The sequence below is a fragment of the Tamandua tetradactyla genome, chromosome 5 (genome assembly GCF_023851605.1).
Source record: "Tamandua tetradactyla isolate mTamTet1 chromosome 5, mTamTet1.pri, whole genome shotgun sequence".
NCBI classification, from domain to species: domain Eukaryota; kingdom Metazoa; phylum Chordata; class Mammalia; order Pilosa; family Myrmecophagidae; genus Tamandua; species Tamandua tetradactyla.
Window position 1 is genome coordinate 158,088,947 of NC_135331.1, and position 21,511 is coordinate 158,110,457.

General features: G+C 49.6%; 1 protein-coding gene across 1 annotated transcript in view; it reads right to left on the reverse strand.

Annotated features, from left to right (window-relative positions):
• The window catches only part of SIM1 (SIM bHLH transcription factor 1), an 80,400-nt gene extending 67,920 nt beyond the window's left edge, over positions 1-12,480 (reverse strand). The window contains exons 1-2 of the mRNA XM_077159289.1: positions 12,306-12,480; positions 2,825-2,907 (exon numbers count right to left, since the gene is read on the reverse strand). Coding sequence (XP_077015404.1) covers positions 2,825-2,907; positions 12,306-12,480 — 258 coding nt within the window. The remainder of the gene's footprint in view (positions 1-2,824; positions 2,908-12,305) is intronic.
• Between the last annotated feature and the right edge of the window lie 9,031 nt (positions 12,481-21,511).

Genomic DNA, 21,511 nt, shown 5'->3' on the forward strand with positions numbered 1-21,511 from the left:
TGCATCAAATTGATAGGTTCTTCATGAGGGAAACTCTTATTTTCCTCTTTCCTCTAAAGACTTCCACTGTCCCTTTATCTCTGTGACTGAGGCTTTGGTCCATACAGTGGAGGCATAAGGATGGGTCAGATGCTGCTGTCAAGAAGCTCACAGTACAATGGAAACAAATGACCTGAAGAGAGATGTAATGACCACAGAGCTGAATAGACAGTGCTGTGGGTGCCCAGAGGCCAAATGGCCAGAGACCTAGGGGAGAATTGGAGAAATCTTGGAGGAGCTAATGTTTGAGCAGAGCCTTGAAGAAGCAGCTTGAACTGGAGAAGAGAAAAAGAGCTTGCAGGTAAAAGGAACGACATGGACAAAGGCAGGGACTTGGGGGAGGGAGGGTCTGGTGTATTCTGGGTTTGTTGTACCAAAGATGAGACTGAAAAATACACTGGGGCTGAAGTTTGGAAAGTTTGGTATGCTAGTCTCAGAAATTTGGAATTGTTTTAGACATCAGGGTTCCAACAGAAGTTTGTTTCTAAGCAGGGGACTAACTTGCTTAGATGTTGGATTTTTTTTTTTTTTTTCTTATCAGACAGTAGATGATCACCTACAGGAGGAAGGAGTGGCAATGGCTGTAGACAGATAGTTGAGCCTGAACTTATATGGTCCCAAGGGGCATGGAAAAGGGGAGGAGTCTAATTTGAAGATGGTTCTGACTATGCAATGCACACTATTTGGTGGCAGAAAGAGAAACAGAGGATATCTTCAAGGTTTCAGGGAGGGCATTGAGCAGAGGTTGATACTATTAACCAAGATTGAAGTGTTAGGGAAGCATGGTCAGATTATGTATGAGAGGGAGTCTGGGGGATGGAGATAAGGAATTCTTGCTTTGGAGATGCTAAATTTAGGGTGCATGCAGATTTCCCTTTGGCAGTGTCCAGTTGGCAGCAGGAAATAAAGGTTTGGAGCGCAGGAGAGGAGCCTGGACTGTAGATACTGGCTGGCATCAGGTGCGTGTGGGAAAATTGAAGTGGGTGTTGGCTGATATCGCCCCGGAGAGCTTGAAGCTGTGAGGAAAAACAGAACTGGAACACTGGGGGAAACAAGCATTTACAGACCAGTCAGTGGTGTGAAAATGCAAGTGGAGCCAGTGGAGAGGGAGGAGAAGAATCTGGGAGAAATGGTGCTATTCAGTAACCAAAGAAGGGGGAGAGTGTCAAGGAGGGGCAGCCAGCAGAGTCAACTCCTTCAAGTCTTTGCTCACCTGTCACTTTCTCAGTAAGCCTTCACCAACGATGCCATTTTAAATGTCACCCTTCTCCTTTCGCTTCCTTTTTTCGTACCTAGCAGCTACACCACCTGATACACTGGACTGCACTTGTGTGTATTTGTGAGCCTTTTCTTAGAATGTAAACTCTGTGCATGCAGGGTTTTCTGTCTGGCACAAAGCTGGCCCTCAAGTATCTGTGAAATGAACAAATTTAGGGAGGATAGGAGATGAGCACCTCATGCTGCATTTAACAATGGGAATATGGTATGCCCTGTGGAGAGCACAGAGAAAGTGAATAAGTGGAAGACATGCCAAACTGGGATTGGGGGGTGGGAGTGAATGGGAAGTCAGGCATGGGAATTGGAAGTGTAAGCAAATCCTACAAGAAGTTTGGGGTGAAAAAGAGGAAAGAGATTGTAAGAGCTGGAAAGGGTGACAGATTGTTACCGGGTTTTGTTCTATTGTTTATATTGCTGAGGGAAATTAATTGCGAACTTGGAAAGTTGGTTTGGGGGGGGGGGGGGTTGCACTGTTGATGGAAGGTGGTCTGAGAGGAGAGAGGAACATCTGCTTTCTAGATAAATTCAGATGCTTGGAGGCCAAGACCGGTGAGGGAAGGCTCACCCAAGGCCTTTCTCTGCTCTCTGGAATACAAATCTCTTCCGTCCCTGGGAGGAAAGGATAGACATGGTCTTGGTGGGGCAGGAGAGGCTGTGGCGCTCCTGTTCCAGGATGCCTCAGTTCGCTCATCGCCATCTACGGGGAGAGCCTGCTCAGGTTCCCCAGCTGCTGCTTCGGTTTGAGGATCCCACGCGAGGAGCTCTCAGTGGACTCGAATAATAATAGAGTGCAGGGTGGGGAACAAGTGTCGAGCCAAAAAATGCCGCCAGGAGTTTACTATTTTAAATATTTGCCTTTCGACTTAAGCGGGCAACGGGCAATTTAAAACGGTGTTCATTGCAAATAACGGGGTAAAAGACACCTCACATTAGTTAAACTCACTACCTGGGGGGTGGGGTGGGTATTGTGTCCGCGAGGGTCTGTCTGTACAGGCCCCGGCTGGCTGGGGTGAGGGCTCCTGGGGAAAGAGGAGACAGCCCAGAAACCACAGGGAGGAGATGAGACAAGCTGCAGGCGCAGCTGGATCCGGGATGTGAGGGCTTAAAGCTCGGAACTGGCATTTCTATCATATTCCAGTTATTTCCTGTGGAAATCCTGTGTTTCGGGCGGTCCTGCGGCGCGGCCCTGGCGGCTTGGGTTCCCTCGGCCGCGCAGTGTCACGTGGCACCCCCTTTCTCCCTCGGCCCAGCCGCCTGGTGGGGCCTCGCCGGGTCCCTTCCAAGCCCACCGTCCTGGTTGTCCCCTTGCCTCGGGCTCAGCCTGGCGGGGTGCTATCCGCACCGAGCGAAGTTAAGAGGCTAAACACTTGAACTCAGGAGGAGCTTTGAGGCTGCGAGAGGGCCACTTTCAGGCAAAAGCTGTATTTCCGGGAAACAAGAACCCTCGGACGGGGCCAGGCGTCCCGCGCTCGTTGCACGGGCTGAGCCGGGAAGCCCTCGCCGGTACCTGGAGGAGGTGGGAGCCCAGCTCGCGGCCCACATTGTCCAGAGGGCTGGTCCGACTTGAGTGGCCCCACGCCTCGCCGAGCCCTGTGAAGACACAGAAATGCCCTTCAGCGACGGGACCCTGACTCAGCTGGCAGACTGTCACGTTTGGAGCCACCCGGCCCTTCCCCTCCGAGCCCGGACGGGTTTGGCTGCAAGCATGCAAATTTCGGCCCTTTCCCCCTGCAGGGTCGAGCCGAGGTGGAATCCCTCACCCGGACCCGCCCGGGGTTCTCAGGAAGGACGGGAGCACGAGCGGCCGAGGGTAGGGACAGCCCGGTGATAACTTTCCTGTGGCTCTCTGATGTGCCTCGGGGAGGGAGGCACTTTATTTCTCTCCCAAAGTTTTCGTGACCACCTTATCACGAAGCCGACGATGTCCCCAAGCCCAGAGAACGCCGCTGCCCGAAGCTCCCTGAGGCAGCCGCGTCCAGCTGGACCCGGGCGGCCCTCGCTGCCGTTCTGATTGGCTGGGGGCGCTCCCACCGTTCTCCTCCGCGGGCCTCGGACTTCCATACGCCTCAGAAAAAATCCGCTTGCTGGCGGAGGACTCCCCGCCTGGAGTTTACCAGCATCCCTCCGCAATCCTTCTTCCCTCCCACCTGCCTCAGCTTCTTCCCACCTAGCCCCCGGCCTTATATTCCCACCCCTACCCACCCTACGGAAACAAGCACAAAACAACCCGCGCAGGCTTCTTTTGAGGCGCTGGCACCTTCTCAGCAGTAGCTTCATTCCATTCTGAGTACAAAGAACTGTTTGTACTGCCAGGTACCATCTTCTATTAACAGAGGCAATCCCTTCCTCTCCTTGATGCTACTGCGTTAAGACCTTTCAGGGTTTTGTCACGAATCATTTCTCTGGTTATTCCTAAAAAATTAAACGTTCAGGACTACGGTGGCTGATATTATTGAATTATATGGAGTCTGCTATTGGACCTGTTTGCAGAAAAAATAACGCAGAATAAACTTGCCAGGACTTAGATTAAACTATTTATGAGTAGTATCTTTTAACAGTGTTGCTGCTGAAATTATGTTAACTAGATAGTTAAACCCTTTTATGCTTACACCATTAAACAAGGCTTAACATGATGAAGAAAAAAAAAAAAAGAAAAGACAAAGGAGATTTACCGCCTTATGGTAAACCACATGAAATACAAAAGGACACATACACTCTCATGGTATGTGGGGGTGGGGCGGACCTTTCAGAATAAAATCTGGAATTGGACTCTTAGAAGGTACTGGTCAGGAGTTGCTTCCTAGGCATGCCAACAAAACCCAGGCAACGAATAACTGTGAGCTCCCTTAAGCTCGAATCGGGTCTTTCTGGGTGTTTGCACATCTAAATAAATCTAACGATTTCCCCCACTGCTCTGCAAACACTGATGCTCCCCACCCGCGCCCGGACTTCTTTCCCTCCCACCTGCCTCCTTAGCCCGCCCCAGTTTCCTTCCCCAGAGTGACTCCTCTGCCCTGGTCCCTGTGGCCCTCCTGGATCACCACAACCGCCTGCACACACCCCTTCTCCTTCTTTGCTTTGGCTCCTCCTGTCTCAGCCAAGCTTTCCCCTTCCTTGGTCTCGGGCGCGACGTGCTCATTTTTTTTATACCTGCACCCCTACCACCACCAGCAGCACCACCGCGCGCCACCCCTGCCCCCCCCGCCCCACGCACAGAAAAGGTCGGGAGGAGTTAACTGAGGAGGTCACGCCGGGCCTGCGCCAGGCGGGCGGGGAAAGGGCACCGCTGCGAGAGCCAAGGATGCGAGCAATACGTCGGTGCTTTAATGCCCTTGGGCCCAGCCGAGGCCCCAAGCCCAAAGCTTCGCACGGGCTGAGGACGGGGATTCTCCTAGATGCCTAGAGCGAGCCAAGGCCACATTGTGTCTCAGGACACGTCTTCCACAGCTCCCAAGATACAGAGCCTACTCTAGGGGCCAATAAACGTCTTTATTTCAAAATTACGAGGAGCCTCCGAACTAGCTGGAAGACGCCCCTGAGCGACCTCTTGACCCGTATCACGTGCAAATTCCCGCTGGTGGGGCTGGAGGTTAAATACTGGTTCCGAACTCCCGTCACCGGCCTTGTTTCTCGGGTTGCGGCCTCATTTGTGCGTTCCTAAGAGGGAAAACAAGACTTCCCCGCAGGTTAATAAACAGCCTGCCTAGGCGCAGGTTAACCGAGTCCTCCCTCGCCCTCCCCAGTCCACCCCACCCCCCTTCCCGGTTTAAAGAACTTTTCCTTTCACGGAGCGTTGCCTTCTCTTTATGTTCCCTGTCGAAATCTCCGTCACTCGGTGGTGTCTGGGTTAATGTTTTATTAAGGACTGACTGCCCTCGCCTACCTGCCGGGCTTTACCAGGGCCGCGTTCGCCCTTCGGGGTGCAGAGGACACGAAAATTCCGGAGAGGGCTGGAGACCACTCTCCCTGGTCCCTCTCGCCTCCTGTCTGCGGTAAAGCATTCCCGCACCCAATTTTAGTTGGCGAGGGGGTAAGCTGAGATTTCGTTTCTGCACTTGACCTACCGCAGAAAATTCCCAAATCCTTTGATTGTCTGTTTAAAATGAGGAGGAAACCAGCACCCTTTGCGGCGGGATTACAGTGGGGAACAAGATCTAAAGATTCTCATGTAATTCGGCGAAGCCGAAGAAACTCGGGTTTGCAAAGGAGAAAAGGAGCTCTGAGAGGGAGGCGATAACTAAATCGGGTTTTAGACAAAAGGATTTTCCCCAGCTAAAGTGGCCGAAGACAAAGGAAAACATAATCTATTTTGGAAGATTTCCAAGATATGCCACATTAACCTTAGCAGATAAATTTTGCTTCTCCCTGCCCCCCCTTCCCTTAAAGTCTGGTTTATCATATTTACATAAGTAGCATTAGAAGGGATGTATCTATTATGGATCTAAAGAACTAGCTCACATTTCATGTGAAAACCCCGGCGAAGTTTCACTGTTGCTTTACCCTCGGTGCGCGGTTGAGCCATTTCCATTTAAATACCCCCTGACCCAAGGATTACCTCAATGGACTGACTGCACGGGTTTTGTAATTTCCTGAAAATGAGATTTCGATTTATAAAACAAGAAACCAATTAGTAACCAAATGAGGCGAAGTAGATCCACTAAAATTGACCTAATCCCACAGGCACCATTTAGGCCCGTTCTTGACGAATGAATGATGAGCCTCAGTCTAGCGTGAGCTCAAAGCATCATCCAGCTGTGTTATTGCAAGCAGCAAAAATAAATTGATCGAGCTTTTCCTTCGGAATGAATTTCATACCCTTGACAAAATACAGATTACAGACCAGGCATCACCGCCTCCTTCAATCAGATAGAACGAGGGGAAATAGAAGAGCTAGTTCTACTGATTTTTTTTAAAAATAAATAAACTCTATTTTTCAATAGAAATGTATCCTCCTTGTATCGTTACCGGAAATCTTCATCTCCCGGACCCAACGTGATATGCAATATTTTGGGCATTATGGGGCGGAGGGCGGCGGAACTGTCTTCCGACGTGACCACAACCTGCGGCGGGAAAAGCCCTCTGCAGCTGCGCTACCGACTCTGCGTCCCGGAGGCGCTTGGCTCAACCACCTGGGTTTCCCGCGGGCGGGATGTGATGGGAAAGAGGCTGAGCCAGGGCAGTAAACCGGAAGACAGCCCGGTCCCCCGCGCCTGGTGCAGAGCCTGCGCGTTCTCGCTGAGTGTTCGCTGTCCAAGCCTTCCCCCGGGCCCAGGCGCCAGGTGGCCTTCGCGTTCGGGGTTCGCCACCGCAGCGGCTGGGCTTTCCTGGGAAGAGAGGGGCAAAGAATGGTCACCCAACCTGGGCCCAGAGCCCGGCAGAGGGCCGCTTCTTGCACCCAGACTCACTCGCCCCATCTCTGGCACTGGAAGCCGCCCCTCCCACGGCCCTGTTCGGCCACCTGGCGGATGTGGCCTTGCTCCCAAGGGCATTAGTGGCCGCAACAGGTCAGGCCACGTCCTGCTCAACAGCGTGAACCCCCACAGTGTGCAGTGGACCGATCTCAGCTGCCCTTCCCTACCTGTCTCTCCGGGTGGGGGTGGGGGGGCAGAGATCCCCTTTCAGGGTCTGGGGGATTCACCAATACTAATCTAAAGCTGGCCTGGAGACCGGAGATCCCAGAGGGAATTGCCTTCCCTCACCTGCCCTCTGCGACCTCGTCGTGCTCCGGCCCCTCCCGAGTTTGGGCTTCCTGGTGGGACCCAAGCCTGCAGGCCGAGCCGGCTGCCGGCGCGCGAAACTGCAGCCAGAGGACCAGTATCGCGGGCATGAAGGACGGGTAGGATTCGGCCAGGTCACGACTAAACGGACAGTCGTCTATGCCGGTGCGGTTGGCAGTATCAAGAGGCGTCGTCCAGGGCCCGGGGCCTTCGAGCACGTCCCGGCCTTGGCGACGCCGCGGCACAAAGGCTGACGCAGGCTAGACCGAATGGCCGGCGCGGTGACGCACGCAGATCCAGCTTGGGTTCCACTTGGCGGCTGGGACCCGGACGGCCGTCCCTAGTCCGCCCTTCCAGGGTATGGTCGGTTCCTGCGGGATCTCGGCTTAAGGTTTAGGCGATGCCCTGCTTTTGGTGCTGTGGCCCTGGCAGGATGAGGGTGGCGGGCGCGGACGTGCACCCGCGGGGTCTCTGTTAAAGTCAGGGGGTAGGAGATATCCCCGGGCCCTCCGGGAGGACAGAAAGGCGGCCGGGCGCGGGGAAGGACAGCACTCGGTAGGGAGGCTGCGAACAGACCGCGCACCCTCAGTGTGCGAGCTAGGGCGGCTCGAGTCGCGGGACGCCGCCGCCGCCGCGGGGACAGCTGGGGATGCGTCCTGTCGTGCAGACCTGCTCGGCCCGGGGGCTCCCGCTCCCTCAGCTGCGCGCTGCGCACCGTGGGGGAACCTGGCTAAGGTCGCTACCCGCAGGCTGACCCGAGTCGCAGAGGGCGAGCGACTCCAGCAGAGTTCCCCCAACTCGGTGGGGCTACCTGTGGTGGAAGGTTGGCTCCGCAACTCTCAGCCACTGTTTTAGCATTTTCAGAGTAATAGGTCCGTTCCCAAATAGTTGAGTCCTCCCTCCCCCGCCACGCACACAAAGTTAAAAATTTCATGGATTAGTGACTGGAATTGGGTGACCCATTAAAATCATTTAGGTGTTATAGGTGTTGACGGGACCTAAGCTTCATATTCTCAAGTAACACCTGACCTGACAGAGAAATGGGTAAGAACTCAACCCAAGCCCTACAAGGTCTTGGATTCTGTGTTCACGTTTGTGTTTGCAAAAATCTTGACGCTGCCAAGATTTCCCAGAGCTAAAAAACAATTCGCCTAGAAATCAGGTTTGTTCTCTCCTAATTTGGCCCCGTTTTTAGCTTCAGGTCAGCGATTTTACTCAGCTAAAAAGCATCCCACCCTAGTTTATGATAGCATTTCTGTTGGTGATTTTTGTTATTGTATCTTACCCCTTTAAAAAATATATTTCATTGATCTGATCTACAATTTCGAGCTCTTAAATCTGTGGTCAAATTCTCTGCACACGGTTTAGATCTGCACTCCACATTTTAAGTCGATATCAATACTGGAGTTAAACAGAGAAAAATAGCGTGGGGCATAAACTGTGTTTAAACGCTTTTAAATGAGAAAAACTTCTGTAAGAAAATAAACATTGAAACCTAATGCTCAATCATTTCCCTTAGCAGCAAGAAAAACAGCCTTAAATCACCAATCCACGAGGGAAATGGGGCCTCTTTTTCTCTTTCAGTTCTCCGACTCAAAAAATATAACACAATTCAGGATTTCAATCTTAAGGTGAATATTATAGAAAGGGGTCTATGGAGGTTTGTTTGATCATCTTTGTCGTTTCAGCCTTTGGAGAGACTTTCCCTGAAGAGTTACTAATTTCAACTCTGTGGTTATTTTTATTTTTCCAGAACATCTTGACAATGAAATGGTAGTGCAATTTATCAAGACTCAGAATGGCTATAGATTTGAAAACATGCTTGATCTTTTCAAAGGGTATTCTGCAGGTTACTACGCCCCCAGTCACAATTTCGTTACAGCTAGATAACACACACACACACACATATATTTCTTCTTAGTTGAATTTGTTTATTTTGCACACAAAGTCACACCATCTCTTTATCCTGCCTTCTTGCTTTGGAAATACCAAAGATTTATACATTTCTATGCCTCAAAGCAAGGCTATTTTAGAGTAGATTATGTTACCAATTCGGAGATATGCAGTTTTAATGATTTCACAGTAATCATCCTCAAGGTTTTGTTCTGTTTTTGTGTTTTTACTATGAAATCTCCCATCTAATGTTTTATTTGTAACAATCCCTGGAACTCATATCCCCAGCTTCTTCTCTTTCTCATATTTCCCTCAACAAGTCAATTTTATCTACTCAGGTAAATAAAAGCTTAAATATGCCCCCCCCCCCCCCAAAATACTCGACTCTGAGGGAAAATTGTATTCAGCGTCTGGGGTAGGATGGGGTGTGTGTGGAGGGATTGAGTCATATTTTAAAGATTTTTTTCTTTCTTCAAATATAAGTATAGAAACTTTTATGTTTGTTGATTGCATTTACTAGTCTTTAGCATTACAAGGTTTTATAGGTAAAATGCGATATAAGCTAAAACAGTGAAGCTTTAAATCATTATTATGCCTCAAGCTAAAACATGTCACAAAATTTATAGTTATTTTAGAATATATAGCTTGCAAAATTGATGCTACATGTAACTGTGCCATGTCGGCATAGTTCTCTTTATCCCATCATGAAAAATAAGTTTTTATTGAGGACCTACTATGTGCTAGGATGGCTTCAAGATTGATGCAAAGATAAATTTCATCTTCAAATTCTCCTCATTTCCCATCACCAAAAGATATTAATACTCCTATATAAAGTGCTCAGGTTCCCCACTGCATGTACCCCAATCTTGTCCACTTTTTGCCTCTGTCAACACTGAACCCAAATCTGGCACCCCCTGCAGGTTATATTATACAGGGTTCTGTGGCTTGTGACAATTTCACTCCTTTGGAAGTTGTTGGGATTCTTACTTTGTTTGTTTTTGTTGTTCTTTAGTATTTTTAAAGGGCAGCGTTCTGGCTTTGGATTTTTTTGAAGCCTATTCACCCTCAAAATTAAAATCTCACCAATTAGGAGCCAATTGTTGGCATGACCTTCCCAAACTTCACGACTGGAGGTCACGGGTGAGTTATGAGCTCAACAGTAGGTGGAGAATGATGTGCCCAGAGTTCACACCTTGTCCATCCTCTCCTTCCAACAATTCACTCACCCACAGAAGGGAGAAAAGGGAGGGGCCCAGCTCCAGATAGAGGTCAGAGAGGATTTAGGAAGCAGTCGCTGCTAAGGTAGCCAGAAGAGACTGGCCTGGCTACCAAAGGCGGCTCCAGAGGATATTTATCAAGCAATTTCTAATTTGTGAGGTTAGCACTTACAACTAAAAGCAGACGACAACGCACACACACACACACACACACACACACACACACACACACACACTCACACACACACAGCCCAAGTCCCGTCTGGCGGCGTCTGCCCGGGTCTGCACCACACAGCCCAGCGCGCCTGGTCCTGGGACTCCCTGGGTCCTCCCGGCGCCCGCGGCCGGCTCTGCACCGCCGGGGAAAGGGAACCCGCTACTCTTCTGGTTCCGCGATTACTCGCAGCGCCACAAGCAGCACCATATGCTTCTTCTGATCCAACAGCGAGCAACATCGGCACCGATAATTGAAGAGCCTGCCTAGAAATCACGCAGTAACGGAGCCCACTGAGACCGCAGGGGCTGACAAATCACTGCTAATAATCCTGTTAGGAACAGCGCGGCCAAAGGAGTTCGCAATAGCTTTATTTTTATAAAGTAGACGCTGACAGTATAAGAGAAAACGAGATCTCTTTTTTAAACAGAAGGCAGCGTGGTATAATCGTAATTTTCCCATCAGCAATTCCCAGCAAAATTTTAATATATAGGTACCCCTTCGTTTCTTTTCTTTTCTTTTTTTTTTTTTTAAATGTATTAAGGTTAGATTCCTCTCCTCCCTCGGTTTCCGGGATAGGATGAGAATTTCTTCGGAGAATTGCTTTAAGACAAAACGACCGTAATATGACTTTGTAGTTTTGGAGTAGAACTGAACTATATTTTTAAAGTTTTCCTCGAATGCCCCCGACTAAGTTGGGGCATGTTTTGTGAATTTTTTATTCGTATAGTAACTTTTACTTCAAGGTTAAGCAAAATGAAACTCCAAATCCAAAAATGACTTTCCCATCCCCCCATTTCCTTAAAAGAAAACAACAAACTCCAAACATCCAAAATCAACAACAATATAAACCTCTACCGGTCAAATAAGAGGCTCTGGTTCATAAACAAACAGATCTCTTGCTCTTGGAGGTTTGTTTGCTTATTTAGTATTCCCTCCTCTACATTTTTGACCCCCTCCAACAGCCCCCAGCAAGGATAAATCTAAAATGTTTTTAAAAATAATTTGTCTATGTTTTTTGGATGAGGGGAAAGGAAAGGATGGATGAATTGAATAGAAAATTGTCCCTCTCCTACCAGGTATAAATTATTTTATACAGGGCAGGGTTCTATGAAGGTTGCTCTGTTCTCACACAGTGACTATTGATAACATAAATACAAGTTTTAAATCATGTCAACATCTTAGCTATTCTAACTTTAGGTCATAGAAGTCCATTTTTTCCAGCATTTGTTTGCCAACCTGCCACTTAGAAGATATTTTCAAAGTTAGCCAGTGATCTTAATTCAATCTTATGTGCTTGGCAACTAGACTATTATCTCCTAGATAATATCAAGCCCAGAGCTGCAAATCACCAAGCTCCAATGTTAGTTTCAGAATGGGTGACTGCCTTGAAAATTCAGAATGAATTTACTCTAAGCAGTCAAGAGACTGGGTAAATTCAAGGCATATTTGTTCACACATATGCCTGCTTTTCATTTGTAGGACTACAGAAATCATCAAAAAATTATTTGGCTTAGCTTGCTCCATGTGCATTGGTCTATCTATACCTAGTAAATATAAGAATTTGGCAGTGCTCCTGCATTCTACTGGGTACAATTCTAACGAGAGGAATAAAAAAGAAAGTCATGTTTGGATTAGTAGTACTTTCAATTGAGCCTGGTATCTGAAGTGTTGACAAAAGCGTTGTTGGGCTGCTTCCCAACCAAACATATCTGATGAACTAAAGACAGTATTAATGGGGAAGGAGAAGAAGCCAGGAAAAGGCCACATGATCGCTGAGTTCAGCAAAATCCTTACTCAAGTAGTCCAGCTAAACTTCCTTTCACCTTCACAGAGAGTATGTATGTAACTAGGGATGTATTTCTCAGCCCACTGGTTTAGATTTACTGCCTGGCAAATCCTGTACTCCTTCTGCCTTTGAAATTCCATCTGGGCAAGGTCACTTACCTTCTGGGAACACCACTCTCATTTTGAGATAGCTGGTCGTTAGTCTGATTATGGATGCTTTGTCCAACTGCGAGGTGATAGCTGAGGGCAAAGGCAGTAGTTTAGCCAGTTCATAAAATTCACTGTTTTCTTTCTCCCTCCTAGTCCGGGCAGCGTTTTTGGACTTCTCTTTCATTGTGTCTCGTTCCCTCTTTCTTCTTACAACATAAGCTCCACAGATTCATCCAAAATCAAAAATTAACTTTCAATTTGAGATCATATTTGGCAAAACTATAAATCATACTTTGAATGAAGAGTCTCCGCACCAGAGAAAACGTGCTAAGGGTAGAAAAAGACCACAGCTGGAGAAATGAAAATATTTTCTTTGAAAACGCGGGATATAAGTATAGGAAATTGCTGATCCACGGCAAATCTGGGCAATCCTGGGGGTCTCCCAGTATCAAATGCCGGCAGGACCTTTGAGGAGCCAACCTTTTCTTCTATTCCGCGCTGCGAATCCCGGTCCTCGGAAAATCGACATAATCCCCGACGTTTGCTCTCCAGTCCTGCGGCCTTGGAGGCGGTTCTCAGGCGTTTGGGAAGTACAGGAATCCCGGACAACTTCTTTCAGGCCACTGTGAAGACAACAGTATCAGAGCTTAAGAGATCTGCGGCTCCACAAGCATTTACAAACTCGCCCGTCTGCCGGAAAGGGCCTCTACGCCCCTCAGCGCTCCTCGCCAGATTCGGTGTTTTTGTTTGTTTCTTAAGAAATACGGAAGTCAGCCAGTGAGACTGAGCCCCCTGCAAATCATGTTCTCATTACCTCACCCATGCCAACCGCATTTTCCAGCCCCAACAACAAAATGCATGTATTTTGAAGACCCTCGCGAGGATCTCCCGCCGCCAGCCCCTGGGGCCCGTGCCCAGGCCAGGAGCACGCCCTAGGAAAGCAGCGTTCCGCAAATGAGAATTTCTCCAAAGCCCGGCAGGCGCCTTGCAGTCCCCGGACCTCGGCGGATCTGGAACTTGGCTACGTCTCTAACTTGGGTCTTTTATTCTGCGGAATTCCTCAGAAACAGGCACTTACACATCAAGTCCCTCGGGATTTCCGAGGTCACCCGGCGCTCTCCCTGCCCAGCAGGGGCGGCAACACGCCGCGAGCAGAGGCGCCAGGTTAACAGGTGACACTCCGGACAGCCGCAAAGGCACGGGGAGGGGGACGACCCGACCTCTCCCTCTCCGCAGCTGATCTCGGGGAGCCACGGCCAGCCCGGCTGGGTGTCTTCTGCTTCACCTACCTTCAGTCCCTGCTGGCGGCAAAGGGTGCGGAGGCGCCCACCTCTGAATTGCTCTCATGCCTACAGTCCAACTAAGCTACTCTGCCGGCCTCTCCGCTTCCCACCGGCAGAAAGGAGCAGCGCGCGCCCCGGCTCCCTTTCCTTGGATTTGAAGTGGGGGAGGGGTGCGTGGGAAAAGGAGGGGGATGCGAGCTTTGAGATGGGTGAGGTCGTTTTAGAATCCTCTTCTCGGTGGTTGTTACGAAGCTAGTACTATTCCTAATTGGAAGCCCAAAACGCCCCCCTGTAACTTCTTTATAAGCTTACGGGGTTTTGCCTCAACTTCACTCCAGGGCTCCCACTCGCCAGCCCTTTCTTACTGCCACTCACATGCCTCCTCGCCTCCGATTGGCCCGAAGCGCCCTGGGTGCGGCGCTCATTGGTCGGCCGGTCAGAGTGACGCGAGCTCGCCCAGCGCCCGGCCCGCCCGCCTCCCTGAGACCCGCGTGGCCCGCGCGCTCCGGACTAGCCAGCCTCTCCCGCGCCTGGGTCGCGGCTGTCGGGCTGCCACCGCTGCTCCGCGCATCCGGGGAAGAGCCGGCAGCGTAACAGGCCCGCGGTCCGCGTACGCCCTAGATCTGGGGAGCTGCAGGTTCTGACCAACGCACCGGTTCCACAGTGACCTGGCCGCCGAGGTGCAGCTCCCGGGCGCAAGGCGCGGGTCACCCAGACGTGCAGCGGGGTTAGCCCAAAAGCCGACCGGACGGCCGCGCCCTTCCGGTGTTGGACTTTATTTTCGCTCATGTTTCTCAGAAACCACTGCACCATAGAGCTCCTCTCCAGAGGAGAAAAATGCAATACCTGTCTTTAATCCCAAAACAGAGAGTTTTTTTTCAAAATGGGTCAGGTTTGGGGGCTGATTTGCTCACTGTGGAAAGTTCTGCTTGAGAGTTTTCCTACGGGGACCGGCGAGGGGCCACCAGGGGTAAAGAGGTTACATTTCAGGCCAAAAATAAGCGTCAGATTGATGGATCGACTCATAGATATTTCACAACAATCCATTATCCGTTTGCAAAAGCTTTTTGTTGGGTTTTGCGTCAGGAGACAAAATTCTCACACAGCTATTATTTACTGAACGGCCAGGCTGCATGAATGAATTAACATTCGCGTTTCCCCAACAGGAGCCATTTAAACACACGCTGGCAAGCGCCACTACTGACAAATTGTATCTTAGAGACCCCCTACTTTGACTCGCCTCCTCTCCGGGTCATCTGAGGAAAGACAACGGATAACAGCGAGAAAATTCTGACTTCCTCCGAAGTCAGTGATTGCTGCCTGCGCATCACTCCCTGTAGACAGGGCGGATTCACCGCGTGCTGTGGGTGCCGCTGGTGGCTGCCATCCTGCTCCCGGACGAGCGTTCACAGGCAGTTGTTCCACTCGCCATAAAAGCCAGTGAGAAAACATCAGTGGCGATGCAGGCGTCCGCTTGTTTGTAGGCTAACTGCCTCTGGGGAAACAATACTCTGAAGGAGGAGTAGGTGCCATTCTGCTGATGTTCGGGGTAGCTTACCCATATCTGCCATCTCCTTGCCTGGGATTATTAACACATCTGGGTAACACCTGGCAAAGATTCTGAATAAAAAAGAAAGGAAGAAAAAAAGAACTAAGCAGAGTTTTTGTAGCTGTTTCTATCCTGGAATCCAACTAATGGGCTCTAACATAGAAGGAGGAGCCATTTCTCGAGAGGTTGTAGTCACGCATAGACCCTGCTCAGGGCGGGTGCCGACTACCCGCAGGCTGCACGTTCAACACGGGATGGGTGGGACGGTAGGGAGAGATGCACTGTGGCTTACACATACAAGACTCCGGAATAACTAGATAAGGTCAAGACAGCTACTACTTGTAAAGGGGGGAGGGGGAGCTGTTAGTGAAGAGAGAGAAAGACCCTTCCCGCCAACCTGGACAAATCTTAGGACCCGCCTGGCGAACCAATAATACTTTAGGGGTTAGAAAGTGTTTTTATTACTGTGTTCTAGAGAGTTGCTAGCTGTTCTAAAAACTGTTCTAGAGCGGATTTCAGTCACGACTGAGGTTGCTTTAAACCCTCCACTTCAAACAACGTGTAGGTATGGACGCGTCTTTCTGGAGCCTGAAATCCGCAGCCATGGTAGGGACTCGCTTGGGATAAGGCGGTGGCTGGCGCCTCACACAGGGACGTTTCACCAGGAAGAAATGGAACATTTTTGCCTTCAGAAGCAAGACAGGCAAATTAAGTATGGAAGTCTTCACATCGAAGACCGACGTTCTAGGCGCCGAGCCGGCTGCCCTAGCGTCCCAATGAAGTCCACTTGTCCACGCATCGAGTAGATGTCGTTTAATAAACAAAGCGAATGCACGGCCACGAGGTGACGGCCCCTCGCTAAGTCCTCGGCACACAACCGTGTGAGCTGCGTTTACCCAGAGAGTGAATTAGCATGACGATGTAACACCTGTTTTTCTAATCTTTGAACCTAGGCCAGCAGCCGGAACTCGGCTCCTTCACTCACCCGCCAGGGCGCGGGGACCCGGCTCCGCACCCTCCCTGCGACCCCGCCCGCTGGCGTCGCACGTGCGCCCTGCAAGCCAGGCGGTGAACCAGAACCTCAGGGCGTCTCACGTGTTCTGAGAATTGGTGGTCATCTCTAACATGGGAGTTTTAAATCATTTGCTTGTCCCTGAGAAACTAACCGTATCCATATCTTTGTCAATGTATGGAAAAGAGCGCCATAAAGAAAAAAGGCCAACCACAAACAGGAAACCCGAGCAGCGTCTAGGCCGCCGCTTCTGCGGAGACCTTAAGAGTTGGCAGGCCAACCCTCGGGCACGGTCTACAGGGCCCGGGAACGCGAGCCCAATGCGGGGGGGAAACAGTGTCAACCTATAAGTAAACACCCCCTCTCCCCGCCCCCGTCAAGAAGGGCAAACAGCCTACAGTGACCGTAGCATTATCCCCTGCAGTCCCTTCCACCTCCCGGACGACCCCCAAGGCTGCCCGCCCACGCCGGGCCCGCACGCTGCGACGCGCAGGTTTCCCGCGAGAGCGGAGCCAGCCCTAGCGGATTTGGGAACCAACGCGCCTGTGCGTGCGGAGTCCCGCGCGTTGCGCGCGCTCGGGGTGAAGGGGAGGGGGCGGCGGAGGGCCGTCTCGTCCTTCCCAACTTCAAGCAAAGTCCAGACTAAAGACGCTGAAACATTGAGGTGTAAAACTACAAGTGGACGCCCAGCGGAATCCCGGCGCAAACCGTGGAGCCCGGTTTCAACTGGCGTCCTCGCCCCGGGTGCATAGTGGCGCCAACACCTGCTTGGTACAGTCCTCCGTCCTGCCTTCTGGTAACTCCTTTCTGCATCCTGACTGTTTGAGCATCTTATTAAAACTACACTGATTTCTAACCTCACTTCTCTCCACCCACCCCTCTTTTTTATACACTGCTAAGGTCGCACAAATGCACTTTTACACGCTTGCACATCGCGTAGGCGCAAATTGAACACAGATACAGATTTTTACTCAATGTCCAAGATCAGAATGAAGGATATACCTATAACCAAGATACAAAATCTAAAGGCAGTCACTTAAACATCTCAGTATTTTGTATCCAGATGCCCATTCTCTATCATTGAAAAGGAGAATTTACTTACCTAGGGACATGCTAACATTTTTTCTTCTATGTGTACAAATTAATTCTACACAAGCCCCATTGTATTACCACCTTTAGACGCTATCTTCTCTGTGAAGTCGTTGGGATGCTGAGGCAGAAACAAGGGCCTCTTACAAACTTTGACCCTGCAGGTTAAACTTGTTTGAAAACAGGATAGGAAGAATCTCCAAAAATTATGATCACATTTAACACTTTAAAAATTACGGTATTACTTGTTTGATGAGGACTTCTTGGAGTGTATAAAGTATTTTATACAAAAACAAAAAACAAAATGTTTCTGAGGAAATGCTTCTCAGCTTTCTGCCCGAACAGATCCTGGGAATGTCTGAACACATGGGGGCGGGGAACCCCAAATAGAAAATGCGCCAACTTGAAAAAGGAGACTGGGAATGTTATATAGTTTGTCCAGATATTCTGGATAATATTTTTCACGCAGATTTTGAAACCGTAGAGTCTAAAATAGAACCTTGAATTGCGCTGAGAAACAGGAGTGCTTCTTAAATTGTGCATCTTTGCATTTTCAGGCACAAATTTTAAACTTAAAAGAAATAAATTATTCAAGAACTGTGGGTAGCTGGAAAACTCTGATCCTGCATATTCTGAGGAAAGGACAAGACAGGAGGGGCTCGCGGCGGACCGGGCACTTCACACACTTTTTCTTTCTAGAAGTCGAGCGGTGGTGATATGTGTGCATAATTCAGCGGAGCTGGGCGCAAGGAGCACAACCCAGGTAAGAAACGCTGAGGGTGAACAACGGTTTGAGACTTAGGGTTGAGAGACACATTGATTGCTAAATTGTTTCCCGAATTTCAGGCCAACCCATGTTCTGGGCAAAATGGGCCTCATCGAGTCTGCGCTAGCGAGGCCTGGCTGGGAGGCCAGGGACCCGGCGGGGGGACGGCAGCCAGGAGGGGCTGGGAGGGGTCCACGGCCTCGAAATGGGTGAGGTGCCTCAGAAAGGGGTGGATTCGAGGGTGTGCCTGTGTGTCTCCAGGTCTCTAACACGAACCTCATCGCCTTTGAGACCCTCTGACTAGGCTTCTGGAGAGTTCTTGCCTTCTCAGAGCCCCAACCGTCGGTCTAGCCCCTGGTGCCGAGTGTCCCCGGGACCGCGCGCGGGCGTGGGGAGGAGGCCTCTCTGCCCAGGCGCCCTCGGGTACGAGATTCTGCTGAGGTCGATCCCTCCACGTCAGTAACAGGGGACCTCACGGAGCTTCAAGGGCACTGGCGTGTGAGGGCGGGGAGGGGGGGGGGAGGCTTGTTAAAATTGTTGACCCCCGGGCCCCAGGCTAGTTTAGGAACCCGACAGTCTGGCCGGACCGGGAATTGACTTTCGGTAAGGTTGGGGACGGGAGTGCTTCGAATGCAGGGGTGAAGATGAACTCCTAGCGGTGGGCGGGGGAGCCCCTTCCAGCCTCGAAGTGAGGCAGCGGGGCGGGGAGGCAGAGGGGAAGTCTGGACCTGCCGGGAGGTGGAGCGGCGGCTGCGGCTCAGCCCGCTGAGAGCTGCCAGCACAGAACCTGGTGCTCCTTGGCACAGCATCCTCGAGTGGCTGCCGCCCCAGGACCGGGCGGGGAGGGGTGGGGTGGGGTGGGGTGGGGAGGTGAGAGCCCCTAGTCTGGGCCGGGACATGCCTTTTGGACGTCTGGGGCGCCTATGAAAGGCAAAGTCCTGGGCTCTGCCCTGCACTGGTCGCTTCTGGGCCCCAAGACCTGGGCCCTTGCCCTTGAAACTCTGGGCACCATTGCTCTTAGTTCTGGAACTTGAAGGTACGTAGGAGTTGTCTGGAGGGCCTGGCTTCCACTCCCAGAATTACGGTTCAGTATGTCTGAGATGCGGGCCCATAATTTGCCATGATATGCTGCGGCTCAGAACCATTGGTCTAGTCTGCTTTTCCTTAGCCTATCTGGAGAAGACTCTAAGAAGGGACATGATGAAGTTACGCTGCTATTGTAGAGTCTTGGGCATAGGCTGTAAAATGATACAGCTGAGGGTGGGCCGCAGTGGCTCAGCAGGCAGAGTTCCCTCCTGTCATGACGGATACCTGAGTTTAATTCCCAGTGCCTGCCCAAGGTGAGGTGGGAATGATACAAGTGTCTAGTTGAGTTCCGTACGCGAGGATCCCTGCTCTTTTAGGAATGAACAGGGGTGATTCTTGTGGCCCGTTAGGAAAGAAGGTGGTCTGAGGATGAGGGAACCCAGCCAGATCACCCTTCTGTAGGGTGTTTGGACTTAGAAGAGCAGAGAAGTTCTTTGGGCGCCTACTGAACGTTTCACGTCCCAGGGTTCTCAGCTGCAGGGAAAAGAGCCAGAGGGCTTGGGGCAACCAAGTCCCTGGAAATACAGTGGATTCCTTAATATATGCCAGATTACTGAAGCCTAAAAGGCTTCAGGTGGCTCGCGGTCGCGGTGGTGAAAAGGAAGGTTGCTTGTGGTTGCCAGAGGAAGGGACTCCAGCCTGGAAGCATTGGGCGTCAGAGGTCTCAGCCTCCCCTCAGATGGCAAGTGCTCTTCCAGGGCGGGGCCACCTTGTGACTGTGTTGGTGCCTTTGCAGGCCCCTTTCTCCATAAAACTATATGAAAATTTATGTTTTACGGCTGTTGGTATAAAGATGAATGTCATCCAGACTAAAGTCATTATTATATGCTTATTATTATGTTCACCTTCTCTTCTAATTTCAAAAGAAATTAAAATCAAGACATTTATGTGGGCCCTAGCCACTGTGCCTATTGTATCTGAAGGATAAGTCAGTTCTGCTGCTGGACACACCTGAAAGGGTGGGCATGGTTTTTCTGATCATTTGTTTCTAAGCTTTTTTTTTTTTAATTTATTTATTTTATTGATATATTATATATTCACATACCATGTAATCATCCAAAGTGTACAATCACTGGCTCACAATATCATCATATTAGCTGTGCATTTATCATCATATATAGCTGTGCATTTATCATCACACTTGACTTTTTTTCCTTCTTTTTGGAAAATAACATATATACAAAAAAGCAGTGAATCTCAAAGCACATCACAACAATTAATTGTAGAATAGATCTCAGAGTTTGGTATGGGTTACAATTCTACAATTTTACATTTTTGCTTCTAGCTTATCTAAGATACTGGAGACTAAAAGAAATATCAGTATAATAATTCAGCAACCATACTCGTTTGTTAAATCTACCTTCTCTGTATAACTCCACCATCACCTCTGATCTTTCTCCCACTCTTTAGGGGTATTTTGAGCTATGCCCATTCTACCTTTTTCACATTGGAAGGGGATATCTATAATATGAGATAGGCGGACGGAACTAGTTGATGTTCCTGGAGAGGCTGGCCCCTCTGCATTCTAAGCCTTTTTTTTAAATTGTGAAATATAACATATATACAAAGAAAAAGCAATAGTTGTCAAAGTACACTTTAACAAATAGTCACAGAATGGATTTCAGAGTTTGTTATGGGTTACATTCCACTGTTTCTGATTTTTCCTTCTAGCTTCTCCAAAACACTGAAGGCTAAAAGAAATATCAATATAGTGATTCAGCAGTCATACTCATCTGTTAAATCCTGTTTTCTCTGTTATAACTCCTCCTTTTCTTTTGATCCTTCTTCCAATCTACAGGGAACTTCAGGCAATGCCGGTTCTGACTTTTTTATGTTGAGAAGGGATGTCAACGCTGAAGGATGGGGGGGTGGGGGTGGGAATGAAATTAGTTGATAATCTTAAAGAGGCTGATCCCTCTGGGTTTCAGAATTTATCTGGCCTAGGAACCCTCAGGAAAGCAAAGAGCGCATGAAACTTTTATAGAGTCTCAGTTTGAACCCCAGGTGTTCTTAAAAGTTAGCAGCAGTGATGTTGGTGGGGTGGTTTCTAAGCCTTTTGAGGAAACCTGGAGTGAGGTTTAGGAGGAAAATTCGTGAGTCACAGCTCACCTTGCAGTATGAAATGGGTCTGCTCATCATATTCCCATTGCAGAGCATCTCTACCTTGCTTTAGTTAGGCCAAGGTATGACCTTAAAGCTGGGGGTAAAATCCAGACAAATAAGGTTACCAGAACCATGTCTTATCTTAACACCTGGTCTGCTGCATTTATTTTCCTTATTTAGAAATAATAGATTTTTAAAAACAATTTTTAAATTGTATTGCATAAAAATTTTTACTTTTATGCATTTTTAAAACACTGTATAATCCAAAATAAATGCATCTTTGCACCCCCAGTTTATGCCAGCTGCTATGCAACTACAGAATTCTCA